Below are 20,456 nucleotides of genomic sequence, written 5' to 3'. Positions count from 1 at the left end.
TGAAAGTGAAAATTAGCACATTTACAGTCATCTAACAGTACATCAGGTTACATCTTACAACTGAAGTTAAAAAGTGTTATTCTGTAACTTTATATCCTGAATTAACTTCACTAGACTGAAATGCAAACCTCTCTGTTTTCTTGTTTTTAGTGTTTCAGCAAATGAGCCGTGTTTTTTCTAGAGTAATGGCATAAAAATGTAAGGCAGCTGTTCACTGAGTAAACAAGGAAATTATACTGGACTAGAGTAAAAGAGCAAAGTTCACAGAGAAGAAATAGATAACAACCCGTCTGACTGGAAACACGTCACTAAGAGGAGTACGAAAGTATTTTTAATATAGCTGAACTGACCTGAGACGCCATTACAGGGTTGGAGATCTGAGCAGAAAAAGAATTGCCAAAATTTGAGAAAAGAGTAGAAGAAAGTTTAACTTGGTGAGTTTTGTTACTGAAGGATTTCTATAAAATAAATTGGCAAACAATACTGCTGTTCTTGAAAGTTTCCTGAGCTGCCATGTGTGTTCAGAGACTTTCAGAGATCCGGTGTCTCTGAGTTGCAACCACAGCTTCTGTTTGAGCTGCCTGAAGGATTTCTGGGAGAAAACTAAAAAGAAAAACTGTCCCATCTGTAAGAGAAGATCTTCTAAGGAATTTCTAATTGTAAATTTCACACTGAAGGAACTAGCTGATTCTTTTACTGGAAGACAGAAATCTGGATAATCTGAAACAGAAAAAGGAGAAAAGCAGCTGATGGTGGTCTGCAGTAAACACCAAGAAGACCCTAAACTGTTCTGTAAAGACGAGCAGAGAGCTGTGTGTCCTGTCTGTGAGTTTTCTCTCCACCAGAGTCACAAAGTGGTTCCTATAGAACAAGCAGTCAGTGAGCTGAAGGAGCAGCTGAAATCTGACTTAAAGTCTCTGCAGGACAAGAGGAACAAACACAAACAGGTGGAGGAAACATATGATGATGTGATTCAACACTCCAAAGAGCAGGTGTTGTCCACAGATAGACAGATCAGAGCAGAGTTCAACAAGCTCCACCAGTTCCTGAAAGAGGAAGAGGAGTCCAGACTGGCAGCTCTGAGGGAGGAAGAGGAGCAGAAGGGGAAGACTATCATCAGAGAGATGAAGAGGATTGAGGATCTGATCTCCTTTCTGTCAGACAGTATCTCTGCTGTTGAAGAAGACCTGCAGAAAGACGATATGTCGTTCCTCAGCAGTTATAAGCCACTCAGAGCAGAACCAGAGCCCAGAACTCACTGTCAGATCCACAGCTGGTCTCAGGAGCTCTGATAGATGTGGCCAAACACCTGGGTAACCTGTCCTTCAGAGTCTGGGAGAAGATGAAGGAGAAGATCCACCTCAGTCCCTTTGTTCTGGACCCGAACACTGCGAGTGGTGGGCTCTATCTGTCTGAGGATCCGACCAGTGTGAGACGCGAAGACACAAAGCAGCAGCTTTCGAAGAATCCAAAAAGAAGCATTTTACAATCTCAAAATCTGTTAAACTGAGACTTCTTCTTGAAGTTCAAAGCTGTTTTTCGATTCTCTTAATTATTTTTCATTTTTAGATCAGTGTTTGTATTTGCAACTTTTATTTTGCAAAATAGAATGAACATTTATAATAATTTTCACGTTTTTAAAACTTTTATTTGAAATTAACAATAGAAATGGATCACAGAATAGTAAACTGAAATTCAACATATCTTGATATTTAAAACATCTGTTGTTGCTATTGTGAAATCAGTATAAAACGATTCCTTTATGAATGTTTTGACTTCAGTGTCTTTTTAATTTAGTTAGAAAATTTAGAAATTTCTTATAACATTGTGAAATATAACAACCACTACATTTAGCCTGGAGTCATTTACTTGTTTTTCAATAATCACACTTGATGACTTGGGTACATTTATTGACAAAATGAAACCCTCAACTTCCTTAGAGAGTTTACCTCCCTCCATCTTGTCTGGGAGTCTCATTGGTCTTTCATTGTTGTCAAACATTAAAATCTCACTAATGCAGGGTTGCGTTCCATCCTTAAACATGCTGAGTTAACTCCACTAAAGAAACTTAATCCTGATGGCCGTTCCTTTGGTAATTAACCCCTGATTTCAAAACTGCCGTCAGTAAATTCTAAGAAAAAGTTGAAGATAGTCAGTTCAGACATCTATGTTGTAAGCTACAGAGTTTTGACACTTTTCAGTCTGTCTTTCAAAAACTGCTTTCTACTGAGACGGCTCTTTTAAAGGTTTATAATGATCCTTTAATTGCTTCAAAAGAAGGGAATTCCATAATACTTTTACTTGATCTTAGTGCAGGTTTCAATACCAGTGACCATAACATTTTTATTAAACAGGCTGAGGGTTTTAGCTGGTACTACTGGTTCTGCACTAGATTGGTTTATTTCTTATTTATCTGGGAGGATTTTCTCTATCATGGCAAACAAGTTCAACACCAAGATCGCCTCTTTAAGTCGTGGGGTTCACATGGGTTGGTTCCGGGTCCATTGTTATTTGCTTTTTACACTCTTGCTTTAGCTGGCATCATACAATCTTTTAATGACGTTTCTTATCATTTCTATGCAGATGACATTCAACTCTATATGTCTTTTAAGCATCATCAGCTGGATAGGTTGTCAATCCTTAGTTTAATGTTTATCCCAGATTAGTGATAGGCGTTCAAGCAATTACCTTCTTTTAAACACTAAAAAGACTGAATCCATGATTATAGCTCCTCCTGAACTACATTCAAAAATCAGTCAGGCTCCTGCTTCTTTTTGTCCAACTTCTAAGTCCAGTATCCAAAATCATGGTGTGATATTCGAGAGTATTCAAAAGAAAGGTTGTTGGTTTTCAAGCTAGTGAATAACAGTCCCTGAACATCATTTACTAGAGTTGATAACTAAGTAAACACCATTAAGCCCCATTTCTCCAGAAAGATTTGGCTCTTTTCCAAAATACTCAATAATATTTCTTCAAATATTATTTCAATAAATAAAGGCAGTTAATTAGACACCGTTGAGAATTAGTCATCCAGGAGGTTGGTTTTATTAGGCAGATCATTATTTAAAACATTATTTTATTCAAATAATATTTTACCTGATCTTGCATTGTGAATGGTGGTCTAAACGTTTACTGATTATTTCCTAAGTTAGTTCCAAGACTAACTTCACTTCACTTCCAGATTCTTCAAGATAATCCTTGGTTCTCAAACATAAACATTGCATGGTAATGTTGCATCACTCTTTTTGGTCATGATTTCTAATCATCTTTAATCAACTTGTTTATATTGTACATAGTCCGTTAGTCTTCATTATTCTTTAATTCTGCTTGGTAGTTTAGTTGGATTGTTTTAGCATAGTAAAGAGTCTGTTGATTGAAATATGTTTGACTTTGAGTTGACTTATTTTTGCTAATAAATTCTTGTATTTTAAGAAATTGTGTGAATTCATTCCATGTGTGTGCCGAGTTTATGCTGTTCAATAATGTCAGAGCTCATCTCACACCTTTCTATTCTGTCCTAATACCATCGCCTTAATGGGGCTGGTATTCACAGGACAATCCTTAACAGACCGAAATATTATTTTGAAAAATATTAAAATTAAAATATTAATATTAAATATTAAATAATATTCTCAGATTCATATTTACAATAGTCTCTCTGTCCAAATCCCCTGGGGGACACGCGTAGAAGAGACAGGATGTAGGAAGAGCGGTGCTTTTATTTGGACAATGACATCACGGGAAGTCCACTGTTACCCCTTTTTTCTGGCTGTGCTGGAAGTGGCTTAATGCGATTTATTTTGAAAGTTCCAGAAAAGCTCATACTGGCCATTCATGTTGTACCCATGGCTGTGGTCCCAACACTGACGTGTCCCACAAAGGCTGGGTACTCAGCTAGGCTGCTCGGCCTGTAGGCTGAAACAACATTCAGAGACCTCTCCTCAACCCGAAGGCGCAGGGATGTGACCCTCTCATCCACCGGGGTAAACCCCAAAATTAGACTGCTGAGCTAAAAGGCAGCAAACAAATCCACCCCAGCCTGTTGCCTTTTCCCGTGGGCCACTCCAGAGTAGAAGAGTCGCCCCTCAACCCCACCCCCGCGAGAGGCTGTAGTATTATATGTATGTATTTGTTGAGGTCTCCACCTTCAACAGCTGAGCCTGATCCTCTTAGCACTGGTCCCTCATGGTTCCTTCTGCAGGTGGAGGGCCCACTGGTGGATGGCATTGCGGCATCTTTCGTTCTGGCCTGACCTGGCCAGGTCCCATGAAAAGTAACCCGGCCACCAGGCGCTGACCGATGAGTCCAGACCCCAGGCCTGGCTCCAGGTTGGGGCCTCGACTCTGTCGTACCTGGCAATGTCACATACCTCATTGTACTAGTCCTCATAAAGGCTTCTGAAACGCTCTTTTTCTTCCACATCCCCGAGAACCTGTTTGGCATGGGAGACCCTGCCAGGGGCATTTGAGCCCTGGACAACATAACCTCTAGGATCATTCGAGCACCCAAATCCCTCCACCACGTTAAGAAGGTGCTTCAAGGAGGTGCAAGATTAAAATATATATTTTAAAATAAGCTAAGTTTTGTTGAATTGAAGTATGCAGTCAAAGTGTAAAACAGCACATTTACAGTCATCTTACAGTAGATCAAGCTTCCTGATACAACTGAAGTAAAAAATTGCTGTCCAGCAACTTTATGCTGAATTTCCATCAGTAGACGACTACAATGAAAACCTCTGTGTTTTATTGTTTTTAGGGTTTCAACAAATGATTTTTGTTTCTTCTTGAGTTGTAGTATTAAATGAAGAAAGTTGATTATTAAAATGTAAGGCAGATGTTTACTAACAATACAAGAAAATAATACTGGATTTAAAGACTGATGGAAATTCTTGCAGTAAGCATTCCACAGTTTCTGACACAGTATTTACAGTTTGGTGCAGTTTTTGTCCGCAAGTGCTAACTGACGCTTATGGAAAGTACAAATTCATTGTTTTTCACAGCAGCTGCTGGGAAGAGGTTATATTAGGTTTTTCTTCCCTCTTCTGATTCATGCAGCGTGTTGATTTACACTGTACCTTATATCAGGTCCTGACAAAAAACTATGAAAGGCTTGGTTCTGCAGTTTCCTTTTTTCTCCCTTTGGAGAAGGAAAGGAAACCTGATCAGTTCTGTGTTGCATAGAAATATTAAAACACTTGTTGTTTTCTAAGATATCACCAGCTAAAACTTTTAAAACTTTGAGAGTAATTGGTTTTGTTAAACACATTTCCCTTGGTAAAACAAACCTTTAAAATGAGAATGAAAAATGGGGTTATTTAGAAAGAATCTGATTGGACAGTGGTACCACACAAAAATTAAACTAATCTCATGCCTCCTAAAAGACTCTGCATGAAAAGGCCTTCAGAACCGTGGAGTTATTTTCCACCACAGTACCAAGTTTTTTAAGCATGCTTTTTACTTTATTTTAAAACAGATCTGGTTTTTGTTTGGTTTTGTTTTTGGCTTTTTAGCATAATGTTTGTCTGAAGCTGCTTATGAACTGGGTTAGGAGCAAATATGATCTGAGGTAAATTAGGAGCTGTGAACTTATAATTTTAAATCTGATTATGGTCCAAGCAGAAATAATATATTTAGCCAATCCTTCAATCTCTGCAGAAAGTTAACACCATTGTTCAATGCAGTAGTACTCAACTTGTGGTTCCTGGACTCCTGAAGCCCGTAAGCCATAGATTTTGGGTCCATAAAATTATAATATTTAATTAAAGGTAGGCTGATTACCTATTAAAATAGATCTAAGCCAATGATGAGTTCCAGTCATTTGGTGGCTTTGAAATGCAATAATACTAAAGATTTCTACTCTGGGGAACACAGATTGGGGTTGAAGAGTTTAGTTTTGGAACCAAGGTTAGGATTTTTATAACGGAATCAAGACAAGTAAAATCCTTCATTTTAGGAAAATAAAAGAAATAAAGGCTCTCTTAACAGTAAGAGGATGGTCGGCTCAAACTCCAGTCTCCTTGTTTGATTTCTTAGGGTTTAAAGATTAAAGGAATACCTAGGAGTACAAAGGTACACAAGGTGATTTCAGATTACTAAGAGATAAAATATTGGAACATTTATCAGCATTTGGATTATTAAAGAGGAGTTCTAGTAATAAGTTCTCCCCCACTCTCAAAATTTAAATACCCCAAATTAAAGAAAATGATGTTTGTTCTTTTTGAAACACTATGTGGGAAAAAGTCCAGTTTGGAGACAAGCTTCTTATCTTAATTTCTGATTAAGTCAAACACTGCAGTTTTGTTTAGTTTGGGTATAACATAAAAATGTAAATGCAGACTTTTCTAATTTCCCCTCGGGGATCAATAAAGTATCTTTGAATTTGAATTGAATTGAATTAAAATACTTCTTTGCATTTAACCTGAAATTCCGTAATACAGCTGTGATCAAATTGAGCCAAACAAAAAGAGAATTATAACAATAACTCTCAGGATTGTAATTATTATTATAGAGTTACAGTACAAAGAATTAGCAAAAAGTTTCAGCATCAGTAAATTTGGATTCATTTAAGAGAAAACTGTTGCTGTGCTTCTAAATACTTTGAGATCGTTTTGGACTATGTGCACTGATTTTAAAAAAAAGGATCCTGAAGATTGTCATAACAAAATTGACCAATTATAGCATTAAAAGATATGGTTGAGAAAACATATTCTGAAAAGAGATTGTTAAAAATTTCTTTGAATTCTTGAAGCTTCAAATTTGGCCATTTGTTTGTCTTTGATGTTTTGTCTTTGTTTTATTGAAATGAATGTTTGTTTATATGTTGCATGAAACAATAATCCATGTTTAGAATAATGTTTCTAAATCCAAGATTGATTAGAGTTAAGAAGCAGCTTGTTTCTGAGGTAGGTGGATGTTAACAGTTTTGTAGTTTAAGGTTCACTAAGATGGGTTGGAATGAAGAAACTGTGGGTCCGCCCATAGGCTGCCAATCAAAGGTTAGTTCTGCCTGACTCCCCCCACCTACCAGGTTGGTTCATACCTCTGCTTCCATGGTAACGCTCAGCACCTCCCTTCCTGAGTTTTAACACTGTTTAAGAGACAATAGAATCAAAATGCTTGTAGTGATTGTCGCCTTAAAAACATGTTTTTTTTGGATGTAGCATGACTTTTAGATTTATGTGTTTTACTATTAAAAGGTTAATGAAGTAGTTTAAACTAGTTTGAAGAATTAGTTTTGCATGCAAAAACTAATTCTTCAAACTAGTTTAAACCTCAGCGGCCCGATCCCCGGATGCTTAGGCTGGCTCTAGGGACGTGGAATGTCACCTCGCTGGGGGGGAAGGAGCCTGAGCTTGTGCGGGAGGTCGAGAGATATCGACTAGAAATAGTCGGGCTCGCCTCCACGCACAGCGTGGGCTCTGGAACCCATCTCCTTGAGAGGGGTTGGACTCTCTTCTACTCTGGAGTGGCCCACGGGGAGAGGCGGCGGGCTGGTGTGGGTTTGCTTGTTGCCCCCCAGCTCAGCCGTCTCATGTTGGGGTTTACCCCAGTGGATGAGAGGGTCGCATCCCTGCGCCTTCGGGTTGGGGAGAGGTCTCTGACTATCATTTCAGCCTACGGGCCGAGTGGTAGTGCAGAGTACCCTGCCTTCTTGGCGTCCCTGTCGGGGGTGCTGGATAGTGCCCCTCCCGGGGACTCCATTATTCTGCTGGGGGACTTCAACGCCCACGTGGGAAACGACAGTGACACCTGGAGAGGCGTGATCGGGAGGAATGGCCTCCCCGATCTGAATCCGAGTGGTGTTTTGTTATTGGACTTCTGTGCTAGTCACGGATTGTCCATAACGAACACCATGTTCAAACATAAGGGTGTCCATCAATGCACTTGGCACCAGGACACCCTAGGCAGGAGGTCGATGATCGACTTTGTTGTCGTATCATCAGACCTTCGGCCGCATGTTTTGGACACTCGGGTGAAGAGAGGGGCTGAGCTGTCCACTGATCATCACCTGGTGGTGAGTTGGATCCGCTGGAGGAGGAGAAAGCCAGACAGACTTGGCAGGCCCAAGCGCATAGTGAGGGTCTGCTGGGAACGCCTGGCGGAGCCCTCGGCCAGGGATGTATTCAACTCCCACCTCCGGGAGAGCTTCGACCAGATCCCGGGGGATGTTGGAGACATAGAGTCCGAGTGGACCATGTTCTCTGCATCTATTGTCGATGCTGCTGCCCATAGCTGCGGCCGTAAGGTCTGCGGTGCTTGTCGTGGCGGCAATCCCAGAACCCGGTGGTGGACACCGGCAGTAAGGGATGCTGTTAAGCTGAAGAAGGAGTCCTATTGGCTGTGGTTGGCTTGTGGGACTCCTGAGGCGGCTGACGGGTACCGTGAGGCCAAGCGTGCTGCGGCCCGGGCTGTGGCAGAGGCAAAAACTCGGGCCTGGGAAGAGTTCGGTGAGGCCATGGAGAAAGACTACCGGTTGGCCTCGAAGCGATTCTGGCAAACCGTCCGGCGCCTCAGGAGGGGGAAGCAGTGCTTTGCCAACACTGTTTATAGTGGGGGCAGGAGACTGCTGACCTCGACTGAGGACATTATCGGGCGGTGGAAGGAGTACTTCGAGGATCTCCTCAATCCTGCCATCACGCATTCCGTGGTGGAAACAGAGGCTGGGGACTCGGGGTTGGACTCTTTCATCACCCAGGCTGAAGTCACCGAGGTGGTTAAAAAGCTCTGCGGTGGCAAGGCTTCGGGGGTGGATGAGATCCGCCCTGAGTACCTCAAGTGTCTGGATGTTGTAGGGCTGTCATGGTTGACACGCCTCTTCAACATTGCGTGGCGGTCGGGGACAGTGCCTCTGGACTGGCAGACTGGGGTGGTGGTCCCCCTTTATAAGAAGGGGGACCGGAGGGTGTGTTCCAACTACAGGGGGATCACACTCCTCAGCCTCCCTGGTAAGGCCTACGCCAGGGTATTGGAGAGGAGAGTCCGACCGATAGTCGAACCTCGGCTTCAGGAGGAACAGTGTGGTTTTCGTCCCAGCCGTGGAACACTGGACCAGCTCTATACCCTCTACAGGGTGCTCGAGGGTTCATGGGAGTTTGCCCAACCGGTTCACATGTGTTTTGTGGACCTGGAGAAGGCATTCGACTGTGTCCCTCGTGATGCCCTGTGGGGGGTGCTCCAGGAGTATGGAATCGGGGGCCCTTTATTAGGGGCCATCCGGTCCCTGTACGAGCGGAGCAGGAGTTTGGTCCGCATTGCCGGCACTAAGTCGGACCTGTTCCCAGTGCATGTTGGACTCCGGCAGGGCTGCCCTTTGTCGCCGGTCCTGTTCATAACTTTTATGGACAGGATTTCTAGACGCAGCCAAGGGCCGGAGGGGGTCTGGTTTGGGGACCAGTGGATTTCGTCTCTTCTTTTTGCGGATGACGTGGTCCTGCTGGCCCCCTCTAGCCAAGACCTACAGCATGCGCTGTGGCGGTTCGCAGCCGAGCGTGAAGCGGCTGGGATGAGGATCAGCTCCTCCAAGTCCGAGGCCATGGTACTCGACCGGAAAAGGGTGGCTTGTCCTCTTCAAGTTGGAGGGGAGTTCCTGCCTCAAGTGGAGGAGTTTAAGTATCTCGGGGTCTTGTTCACGAGTGAGGGAACAATGGAGCGGGAGATCGACAGACGGATCGGTGCGGCTGCCACAGTAATGGGGGCGCTGTGCCGGTCCATTGTGGTGAAGAGAGAGCTGAGCCGAAAAGCAAAGCTCTCAATTTACTGGTCGGTCTACTTTCCTACCCTCACCTATGGCCATGAACTTTGGGTCATGACCGAAAGAACGAGATCACGGATACAAGCGGCTGAAATGAGCTTCCTCCGTAGGGTGGCCGGGCACTCCCTTAGAGATAGGGTGAGGAGCTCGGCCATCCGGGAGGAGCTGGGAGTAGAGCCGCTGCTCCTCCACATCGAGAGGAGCCAGTTGAGGTGGCTCGGGCATCTATACCGGATGCCTCCTGGACGCCTTCCTCGGGAGGTGTTCCAGGCACGTCCCACCGGGAGGAGGCCCAGGGGACGGCCCAGGACACGCTGGAGGGACTATGTCTCTCGGCTGGCCTGGGAACGCCTTGGGCTCCCCCTGGAGGAGCTGGAGGAGGTGTCTGGACAGAGGGACGTCTGGGCGTCTCTGCTGAGTCTGCTGCCCCCGCGACCCGGTCCTGGATAAGCGGAAGACGACGAACGAACGAAGTTTTGCATGCAGAATCATTGGTGATTTATTAGATTGAAAGTTTTCCCTGGTGCCATTAAGGTAACTGACAGTTCAAGATGTGCAAAAGTAAGGAATATATTTTTGATAAAGAATCTGAGTCATGACTTTATACTTGGTGGGAATTATTTATTAGATTCGGATTTGTAGTGTTTATGCATCTGAATTACATTAGATGTCCATTAATCTAATACTCATCTTTATACAAGACAAATCAGGATGATATGTGACTTATTTCTAAGTGAGACATTGATGAACTGAATAATTAAAGTTGTGTTTGGTTGTTAATGGAACTGAATTGCAGTTAAAAACATCTGGATTTTTTTTATGTTGCTTTTGTTAAATTCATAGTGACACATAGTTATGTCAGAATTCATTTCTTTGGTTCTATGTAATGTGATCTTGGTTACTAGAACATTTTTGTACAAACGTTTTGCTGGATTGTCGCATAGGTTGGACCCTGTGCCAGAAGAGGGGAATGTCAGAATAAAGTAACATGGGGTTCCAAAAGTTTTAGCACTCATGGAAAAAGGGTAGCTCAGACCTCCAGTGAGGACTTAGTGACAATGCGAGAGAGACGTTGTACTTTGTTTATATAAATGGTGCATAGCTCCCTAAGACCATATTCTGAAAACCTCTCTGAAATTATGGTGTTGATTCTTTTGTGCAATTTTACATCTCCACCGATTAGACCCTTTTTGAAATTCTTTTTGGGTATTTTGAAACTATGAAATGTTGACCTGTAATCAGACCTTCCTCAAACATCATGTCACATTTTTATATTCAGAATATTTAGCTGATGGTCACTGCTAGTATATCAGGTGAAGTCTGAAGATCAATTCTTTGGATTTTGTTGGATGTTTTGATGAAGTTCATGTAGTTAAGCACTTAGGTTTGAGAATGGGACTTTGAATTGAAAATTAGCCAAGCCTTGTGAAGGCTCTGTTCTTACTTATATGAGATTGAGAAAAAGGACACAGGCAAATCTCAGTCCTTTTGAAGTGCTGTGTGGCAGGTCTCCTAATTTGGACATGGGGATATTGCCAAGATAATTTTCTTCCACATCTTTGTGTGAAGATAGGATGTTGTTTTACTGTCAAAACCTGTCCACTGTGTTTTCTCAAGTTTCACAGACAGTGAAGGCTGCATTACCAGAAACAGCCACTTCCACCCTCCAGTCCTTTATCCCTGGCGACTGGATTCTGGTCAGAGAATTTAGGAGAAAACACAGGAAGTCCAGGGCTAGAATGGCCCATATCAGATCCTACTAGACACCCAGGAAAGCTGCAGGAAAGCTCCAGCTCCTCCAGCGTCATCTGGCTTCCAGGACACAAGTAATCTTCCAACTGGATCGACCACGGCCTGAAAGGTGTGAGGACAGCGGACCACCACAAGACAAAGAACTGTAAGCTGATCACTGGCGAGTGATTGAAGAGGTGGTTGAAGAACACTGTTCTTACAAGGGCACAATAATCCCTTGGGCAGTGATACGTTATTATAGAATCTACTTAAGGCCATTGCCTGAAAGTTAGAAATCATAAGGTCATTTGCCTCACTGCACACACACCACAGTGAGAGACACATAGGAAACATACAGGGAAGACCTCTACACATTGCACATAACCTTTCACTGGATGATGGACTGGTGACGTCTGCAACAGAGAGACAGTCAAATATGCGCCATGATGCTTATTCTCCTTAACTTCTTAATATTTGGTGGCTACCAGGGGCTCCTTTGCCTGGACAGCAAGGGTCAGCCAAATTCGTTTCTCCCACTTTGACAGCGAAACTGACTCTGAGGAGGAAATCTCGGATGCTTTTATCTAACTTTCATGTTTATTGCTTGATATTTATCATTATGGTATTATTACAAGTTTGAATGTGTTCATTTCCACTGTTGTTTAGTTGGACTATGGAAGCTTAACTTCCAGGTTAGAGTTGCTGTTTCTAAACATATTTCTAGAAGAGCTTCCCACGACCGCCCACCTGTACCAGACTGGTAACAGGGCAGCTTGAAGCCACTCAGGAGAGACAGCAGGATTTTTGTTTTTTTTGTTTTTTAAGTTGTGTTTATAATTTGTTTTCTTTGAAAAAAAACTGTTTGCTTTCAGTACCAGAAGAAAGGACATTCCACTTCAAGGTCACGATGCAGCTATAAGGAAGATGGTCTGTTCTGATGCTAATGATTAGTATTGCAAGTATTTTTTATAACTCTTGTGTTCATTTTGGGAAAAGATACAGCAAAGACAATGTGTGGTTAATCTGACTAATAATACTCATCAGCAGATTCGAAGAGAGATTCATCACTTTTCTGACTACTATGATCATAATGATAATGTTTGGTGGCAACTGATGCATCAAAAATGTGAGGAATTATACTGTACGGGAAAGCAGAAATGTTAGTAGATTTTCTAGTGAGATTAATTTAACGTGTGCGTCTACAGGAACTCTTTATAGAATTCGGGGTAATAGAAATCCGATTAAAGGTCCAGATATTTGTATTACACAGGAGGAAAGTACACCTTATTTCCTTGGGAAGACAGTAGGTTGCGAAGCTATTATATCTGTTTCATGTGCTTTAATCAACAGACATAAATTTGAGTCATGTCCTATCAGAACTGATCCTTGTACTATTTCAGAATCTTTGGCTCCAGATCCCTTTGTGTTAACTCTTAATTTTACAGCCTTACCGGATGGAGGTTAATTGTATGGCATGGCAGGTAAATTAACCAGGATTTTTGTTACTTTTCCTAGTAGAGATGGGTTCTCGTGTCCTAAGAACATGGGTTGGATGTGTGGAAACAGATCATATCTGTATCTGCCTGCTACTTGGTCTGGAGTATGTTATCTAGCTCACTTACTACCTACAGTCACAACTTATACTTCAATCAGCCTAAGCTATTAGAACGATGAGTTTGCAAACTAGAATGGCTTTGGATAATCTGTTAGCTGAGAGGGGTGATGGTTTTGAAGAATTTTCCTTTAGTTGTAATTATCTTGTAATCAGAAGAAAGGAGTGTGATGGAAATTCTTGCAGTAAGCATTCCACAGTGTATGACCTTTGGGTTACCTTAAGCTGTAAAAGCCATTATCAGAAGTTTAATGGTTAAGGCCATTTGTTAGGGTGATGCCTCGGGGAGAGTAGATGGTTGTTCCTAGGTAACCTTGTCACCTCTGAACCCGAGAAGGGTCAAGGGTCGTAAAACACAGACTCTTTGAAGTTCAGAACACTGTCATGTTCTGGTATAAATACTGTGTGTAAATGTTGTTCGGGGCTCTGTTTCAACCGACTTGCTCGGTGACAGAGTCATTCAAACGCTGAATGCCTTTGAATAAAACTTATAAAGACAAAGTCCGGATTTTCTCTTGTTATGAGTTAACTTCTACCCACTTTGATAAGAAAATTCCACAACAAGACAATTAAAATGTTTACCTGGAAGAGTTGCAGAACAACCTGTTTGACTGGAAACACGTCACTAAGAGGAGAAGGAAAGTCTTTACTAACATAGCTGATCTGAGCTGAGACACCATTGCAGTGTGGGACATCTGAGCTGAAACACGGATGTTTGCCGGAATTTGAAGGAAAGGGCTGAAGTAACTTTGACTTGGTGAGTTCTGGCACTGAAAGACTTCTGTAGAAAATGGCAGAAAACACTGCTGTACTTGAACATTACCTGAGCTGCCATGTGTGTTCAGAGACTTTCAGAGATCCTGTGTCTCTGAGCTGCAACCACAGCTTCTGTTCAAGCTGCCTGCAGAAATTCTGGGAACAAACTAAAAACAAGAACTGTCCCATCTGTAAAAGAAGATCTTCTAAGGTTTTACCAGTTGTTAATTTCACACTGAAGGAACTGGCTGATTCTTTTGCTGGAAGACAGAAATGTGGATCATCTGAGACAGAAAAAGGAGAAAAGCAGCAGATGGTGGTCTGCAGTAAACACCAAGAAGACCCTAAACTGTTCTGTGAAGAGGAGCAGAGAGCTGTGTGTCCTATTTGTGAGTTTTCTCTCCACCAGAGTCACAAAGTGGTTCCTATAGAACAAGCAGTCAGTGAGCTGAAGGAGCAGCTGAAATCTGACTTAAAGTCTCTGCAGGACAAGAGGAACAAACACAAACAGGTGGAGAAAACATACAATGATGTGATTCAACACTCCAAGAAGCAGGTGTTGTCCACAGACAGACAGATCAGAGCAGAGTTCAACAAGCTCCACCAGTTCCTGAAAGAGGAAGAGGAGTCCAGACTGGCAGCTCTGAGGGAGGAAGAGAAGCAGAAGGGGGAGACTATCATCAGAGAGATGAAGAGGATTCAGGAGCAGATCTCCTCTCTGTCAGACAGTATCTCTACTGTTGAAGAAGACCTGCAGAAAGACAACGTGTCGTTCCTCAGCAGTTATAAAGCCACTCAGAGCAGAACCAGAGCCCAGAACTCACTGTCAGATCCACAGCTGGTCTCAGGAGCTCTGATAGATGTGGCCAAACACCTGGGCAACCTGTCCTTCAGAGTCTGGGAGAAGATGAAGGAGAAGGTCCACTTCAGTCCTATCATTCTGGACCCAAACACTGCTAGTGGATGGCTCTATCTGTCTGATGATCTGACCAGTGTGAAATGCGGAGACACAAAGCAGCAGCTTCCTGATAATCCAGAGAGAAACACTAAATACTCTGTTTTTGGTTCTGAGGGCTTCAGCTCAGGGAAACACAGCTGGGAGGTGGAGGTTGGAGATCATCCTGTCTGGAACATGGGCTTGGTTAAAGAGTCTGTTGACAGGAAGGGAGAGAGATGTGTTTCCCCAAAATATGGAATCTGGTGTTTACTGTATAGTAAAGGAAAATACACTAATGGTGCTGGTAAGATTATCACAGTGAAGAAGACTCTTCAGAGGGTCAGAGTCCAGTTGGACTATAACAAGGGGGAGGTGACCTTCTATGACTCTGAAGACATGAGTCTCATCTACACTCACAGAGACACTTTCACTGAGAAACTCTTCCCTTATTTTAGTGTTGGAAAAGCTGCTGATGCCAAAATCCCCAATATTAAAATCTGTCAGACTGAGATTCCTTTTTAAAGCTCTAGTTGTGTTTTTAATTTCTCTGAATTATTTTGATATTTTTAGATCAGTGTTTCTATTTGCAGTCAGGCCAACACACTTTTTAAATCCTTAATGGACATCAATTTTCAAGGTTTTTAAACTTTTATTTGAAATTAACAAAAGAAATGGATCACTGAAAAATTAATTGAAAATCAACACATCTTCATAACATTTAAAAAGTCTGTTGTTACTTCTGTGAAACCAGTGTAAAAAGATTCCTTAATGAATGTTTTGACTTTAGTGATTTCTTTATTTTTATTAACATGCAAAAAATTGTTATGGTAATGTTTTTCAAACCAGATCAAATATTATATTATCATCATCAATCTTTATCCAATAATCTCTCACCATCATTGGACATTTCTTCACATTCTAATTAATTTGAACAAGGATGATTATTTTTAGTTTGTTTCTAACTCTGTTTTATAAAAACTGTGAACAGAAGTTCAGAAAGGACACAAAGAGCTTAGATTCTTAACTGGGTTTTCTTGTCAGTCTTGTTTTTTATTGTTGTAATGATTCACTTTAGCAGGAAACCTCTGAAAATAAATATTCAGGTCCAGTTATCTCTCTGACTGATTCTGCTCACTGATATGATGATTTGTTTTCTATTCCTCAATGTAAAACTTATTTCCTTAATATTCAACCTGCTGCTGAAAATGATCTTTATTGGTTGTTTATTAAAGTTTCTTTATTTTTTCTACACATTTATTTATTTTTCTTTGGCTACTGAAGAAAAACTCTGTAGTTCACTGACCTTCAAATTACAGTCAGAACCCAGCTTGCAGGATGAAAAAATTTCATTATTTTATTCTTCTTCATATAAAGGTTCTGAAGTTGTTTCTGATCTGCATAGGGAATGGCAAAAAGTTTTTACTCGTACTGAAGGATATTCTGATGAACTCGAGAAGTAAAAGGTTAATCAATGGTGCCCTCACAGCACCATTTGCTGGAGACAAATGCACACAGCAGAGATAAATCACATTTATTGAAATCAGCCAGTCAGTCATTTTCTACCGCTTATTCCATAGTGGATCACGGGGGGAGCTGCTGCCTATCTCCAGCAGTCTACAGGCAAGAGGCAGGGTACACCCTGGACAGGTCGCCAGTAAATCACAGGGCAACACACAAACAACCATGCACACACCTAAGGGCAATTTAGAGAGACCAATTAATCTAACAGGTATGTCTTTGGAATGTGGGAGGAAGCCGGAGTACCCGGTGAGAACCCATGCATGCTCAGGGAGAACAAGCAAACTCCATGCAGAATCCAGGACCTTCTTGCTGCACAACAACAGTGCTACCACCGTGCATTTATTGAAATAATTTTTTTTTTTTTTTTACTATAATCAGACACTGACAGAGTTCTACCAAGAATCACAAAACAAGTGGAACTATAAATGGTGACAGCTTTATTCAGATTTATTAGAACATCATAGGAAAAAATAAAAGTCAGTCTCATCAGAACAAATGGGTTGGTAGCAGGTTCTGAGTCTCATTCCGAGTTTCCTGATTCTGCTGCAGCCAGGAGCCTTCAGGTATATTTGGACCTCTTACCCAATCGATGGTTCCCGTGAAGAGTCAGAGGATTTTATACCAAACTTCTTTAGTAAATACTATTTTAAAAGTCAAAGTCATTTTCAACAACCTCCCCAGAAGTCTCAACTTTTCAAGATCTTCACTCAAACAAGTTTCCAGAGAAGTGAGGTGAGAACACAAAGAATGTCTTTAATTTTCTCTTGTTTCTCACAGTAAACCCAACGACGGTTCAATGACTTCATGTTCTGATCCCCGAATCATGAAAAACCTCCTCTCAAAACTCAAATCTTATATGCTTAACCGAAATTGCTATGAAAATATATATATATATATATATACACTGTAAACACACACACTCTCTATTTAGGTGAGGAGTTTGAAATGATGAAGAAAGAGAAAGCAAACACTACCTAAATCACATATACAGGTCCTTCTCAAAATATTAGCATATTGTGATAAAGTTAATTATTTTCCATAATGTCATGATGAAAATTTAACATTCATATATTTTAGAGTCATTGCACACTAACTGAAATATTTCAGGTATTTTATTGTCTTAATACGGATGATTGTGGCATACAGCTCATGAAAACCCAAAATTCCTATCTCACAAAATTAGCATATTTCATCCGACCAATAAAAGAAACGTGTTTTTAATACAAAAAACGTCAACCTTCAAATAATCATGTACAGTTATGCACTCAATACTTGGTCGGGAATCCTTTTGCAGAAATGACTGCTTCAATGCGGCGTGGCATGGAGGCAATCAGCCTGTGGCACTGCTGAGGTCTTATGGAGGCCCAGGATGCTTCGATAGCGGCCTTTAGCTCATCCAGAGTGTTGGGTCTTGAGTCTCTCAACGTTCTCTTCACAATATCCCACAGATTCTCTATGGGGTTCAGGTCAGGAGAGTTGGCAGGCCAATTGAGCACAGTGATACCATGGTCAGTAAACCATTTACCAGTGGTTTTGGCACTGTGAGCAGGTGCCAGGTCGTGCTGAAAAATGAAATCTTCATCTCCATAAAGCTTTTCAGCAGATGGAAGCATGAAGTGCTCCAAAATCTCCTGATAGCTAGCTGCATTGACCCTGCCCTTGATAAAACACAGTGGACCAACACCAGCAGCTGACACGGCACCCCAGACCATCATTGATTGTGGGTACTTGACACTGAACTTCTGGCATTTTGTCATTTCCTTCTCCCCAGTCTTCCTCCAGACTCTGGCACCTTGATTTCCGAATGACATGCAGAATTTGCTTTCATCCGAAAAAAGTACTTTGGACCACTGAGCAACAGTCCAGTGCTGCTTCTCTGTAGCCCAGGTCAGGCGCTTCTGCCGCTGTTTCTGGTTAAAAAGTGGCTTGACCTGGGGAATGCGGCACCTGTAGCCCATTTCCTGCACACACCTGTGCACGGTGGCTCTGGATGTTTCTACTCCAGACTCAGTCCACTGCTTCCGCAGGTCCCCCAAGGTCTGGAATCGGCCCTTCTCCACAATCTTCCTCAGGGTCCGGTCACCTCTTCTCGTTGTGCAGCGTTTTCTGCCACACTTTTTCCTTCCCACAGACTTCCCACTGAGGTGCCTTGATACAGCACTCTGGGAACAGCCTATTCGTTCTGAAATGTCTTTCTGTGTCTTACCCTCTTGCTTGAGGGTGTCAATAGTGGCCTTCTGGACAGCAGTCAGGTCGGCAGTCTTACCCATGATTGGGGGTTTGAGTGATGAACCAGGCTGGGAGTTTTAAAGGCCTCAGGAATCTTTTGCAGGTGTTTAGAGTTAACTCGTTGATTCAGATGATTAGGTTCATAGCTCGTTTAGAGACCCTTTTAATGATATGCTAATTTTGTGAGATAGGAATTTTGGGTTTTCATGAGCTGTATGCCAAAATCATCCGTATTAAGACAATAAAAGACCTGAAATATTTCAGTTAGTGTGCAATGAATCTAAAATATATGAATGTTAAATTTTCATCATGACATTATGGAAAATAATTAACTTTATCACAATATGCTAATATTTTGAAAAGGACCTGTAAAAGGGCAATTTCTGCTAAATAATCTTTAATTTTTAACTACGTTTTGTGAAATTGAGTGCAGCTTCTGTTTTCTTAACAGGTGCCACTGAACAAAATCCTGACATGTCCTGAGAACCTGTGCCCATAGTTGGTCAGGGTTTTCTATCAGATAAAAAATGAATGGAGCTGAACAAGAAACCCTAGCGAACGATGTCAAAGAGAGGTCAAACAGCAAACTAACTGAAAAAAGGTTTACAAGAGAAACACAAAGAAATAAACCAAACGAATACACCTAACAATGAACACAAGGAAAATAGCTGATAGGGCAAAACTAATGGCAACAAAAAAATAGAATATGACAAAACCTTCAGAACATAACCAAGAAAAATACTGAAGTACATGAAAACAAATGAAGACCAAAACCTAACCCTTCTGGATCATGACAACTGGGGGTTAACATTATGGACCAGACACAAAAAACCATAATATAAACCACAGAGAAGGACTAATCAAGGAGTGCTTTTTTTAAAGAAACGTAAAAGTCTAATGGCAACAGTATCTCCTTTAGTGGCTTTATCAAGAAAAGAAACATAACTTAAAAATAAAGGCAGTGAGCCAGTTGAATAATCTAAAGGATAAAAACAGTCGCAGCAATAGCTCCTTCAGTTGCAGTGTCTAGGAGATAATGAGGACTAAACACAGAAAGACAAGCCAATTGTATTATATCTGAAAACATTTAGGCCTGGTGCACACGGCACTGATCCATTGAAAACAGGAATATTTTTCAGTTTCTCTTAACACATCTATGACAGCGTTTTAATTGTTATCTCTGCACACCACCCTATTAAAACGTTTAACACAATGTAATTCCCCTGCCACACCACTAGTAGGAGGTATTTTCTTTGAAACTCAACAACATGTTTATGCGTACAAAAACTTCCTGCTTAAAAAATGGATGTAGAAAATGAGCACTTTGCTGAAGAAAGGCTGATATAAAAAGTCAGCAGCACAAACAGTGTTATTGTTGATACGAACAGGAACAGTAGAAATGCAACAAAAGCCTATAGAAGTATAGCTACAAAGATAGCTCAAGATAACCTAGCCACTCTAGCTTTATCAAAAAGGAAAGCCTAGTCTTAAAAGTAGACAGGGTGTCTGCGTCTTGGACTTAATCTTGGAGTCGGTTCCACAGGAGAGCTGTTGCAGTAACCGGACCTTTCCTGAGAGGCACAGAAAGCAGCAGATGGTGAACTTACAGGAAAAACAGGCAAAAACATGAAACTAGACAAAACTGTCAAGGAACAAGGTTCACTAGGAATCAGAGGCTTACGTCTACCAGCAAGGTTGACCATCAGGCAAAGACTAGTTGGCAAACAAATCTCCACCAGCCAGGATTAGATACTTGAAAACAGGCGTGCAGTCAGAAGCCTGCAGTCACTCTCATCAGCAAACATCCTAAATTCATGAAAGAACTCAAACTCCACACAAAAACACTCACAGACACAAACGCACCTAGTTCATAACATCATATTTAGTTATAAAACGCATTTAAACACAACAGGTTGTTAC

At 41.6% G+C, this 20,456-nt stretch overlaps 1 protein-coding gene and 1 pseudogene across 1 annotated transcript; both read left to right on the top strand.

The window, feature by feature from the left end:
* The first annotated feature begins 464 nt into the window (after positions 1-464).
* On the top strand, positions 465-1,853 carry LOC124877917 (annotated as a pseudogene).
* An 11,697-nt stretch (positions 1,854-13,550) lies between these two features.
* Positions 13,551-16,037, top strand: LOC124878062 (nuclear factor 7, ovary-like). The gene has a single exon (XM_047381815.1). The coding sequence runs from the start codon at positions 13,884-13,886 to the stop codon at positions 15,306-15,308; it is 1,425 nt and encodes a 474-aa protein (XP_047237771.1). The 5' UTR covers positions 13,551-13,883; the 3' UTR covers positions 15,309-16,037.
* Positions 16,038-20,456: the final 4,419 nt, after the last annotated feature.

The sequence above is a fragment of the Girardinichthys multiradiatus genome, chromosome 12, assembly GCF_021462225.1.
Source record: "Girardinichthys multiradiatus isolate DD_20200921_A chromosome 12, DD_fGirMul_XY1, whole genome shotgun sequence".
NCBI lineage: Eukaryota > Metazoa > Chordata > Actinopteri > Cyprinodontiformes > Goodeidae > Girardinichthys > Girardinichthys multiradiatus.
The sequence above is the reverse complement of the archived record's forward strand: the minus strand, read 5'-3'. Positions and strand labels throughout refer to the sequence as shown.

What these genes read in the sequence shown, in the direction of transcription:
- LOC124878062 (XM_047381815.1), top strand. Translation starts at nt 13,884, where the DNA reads ATGGCAGAAAACACTGCTGTACTTGAACATTACCTGAGCTGCCATGTG.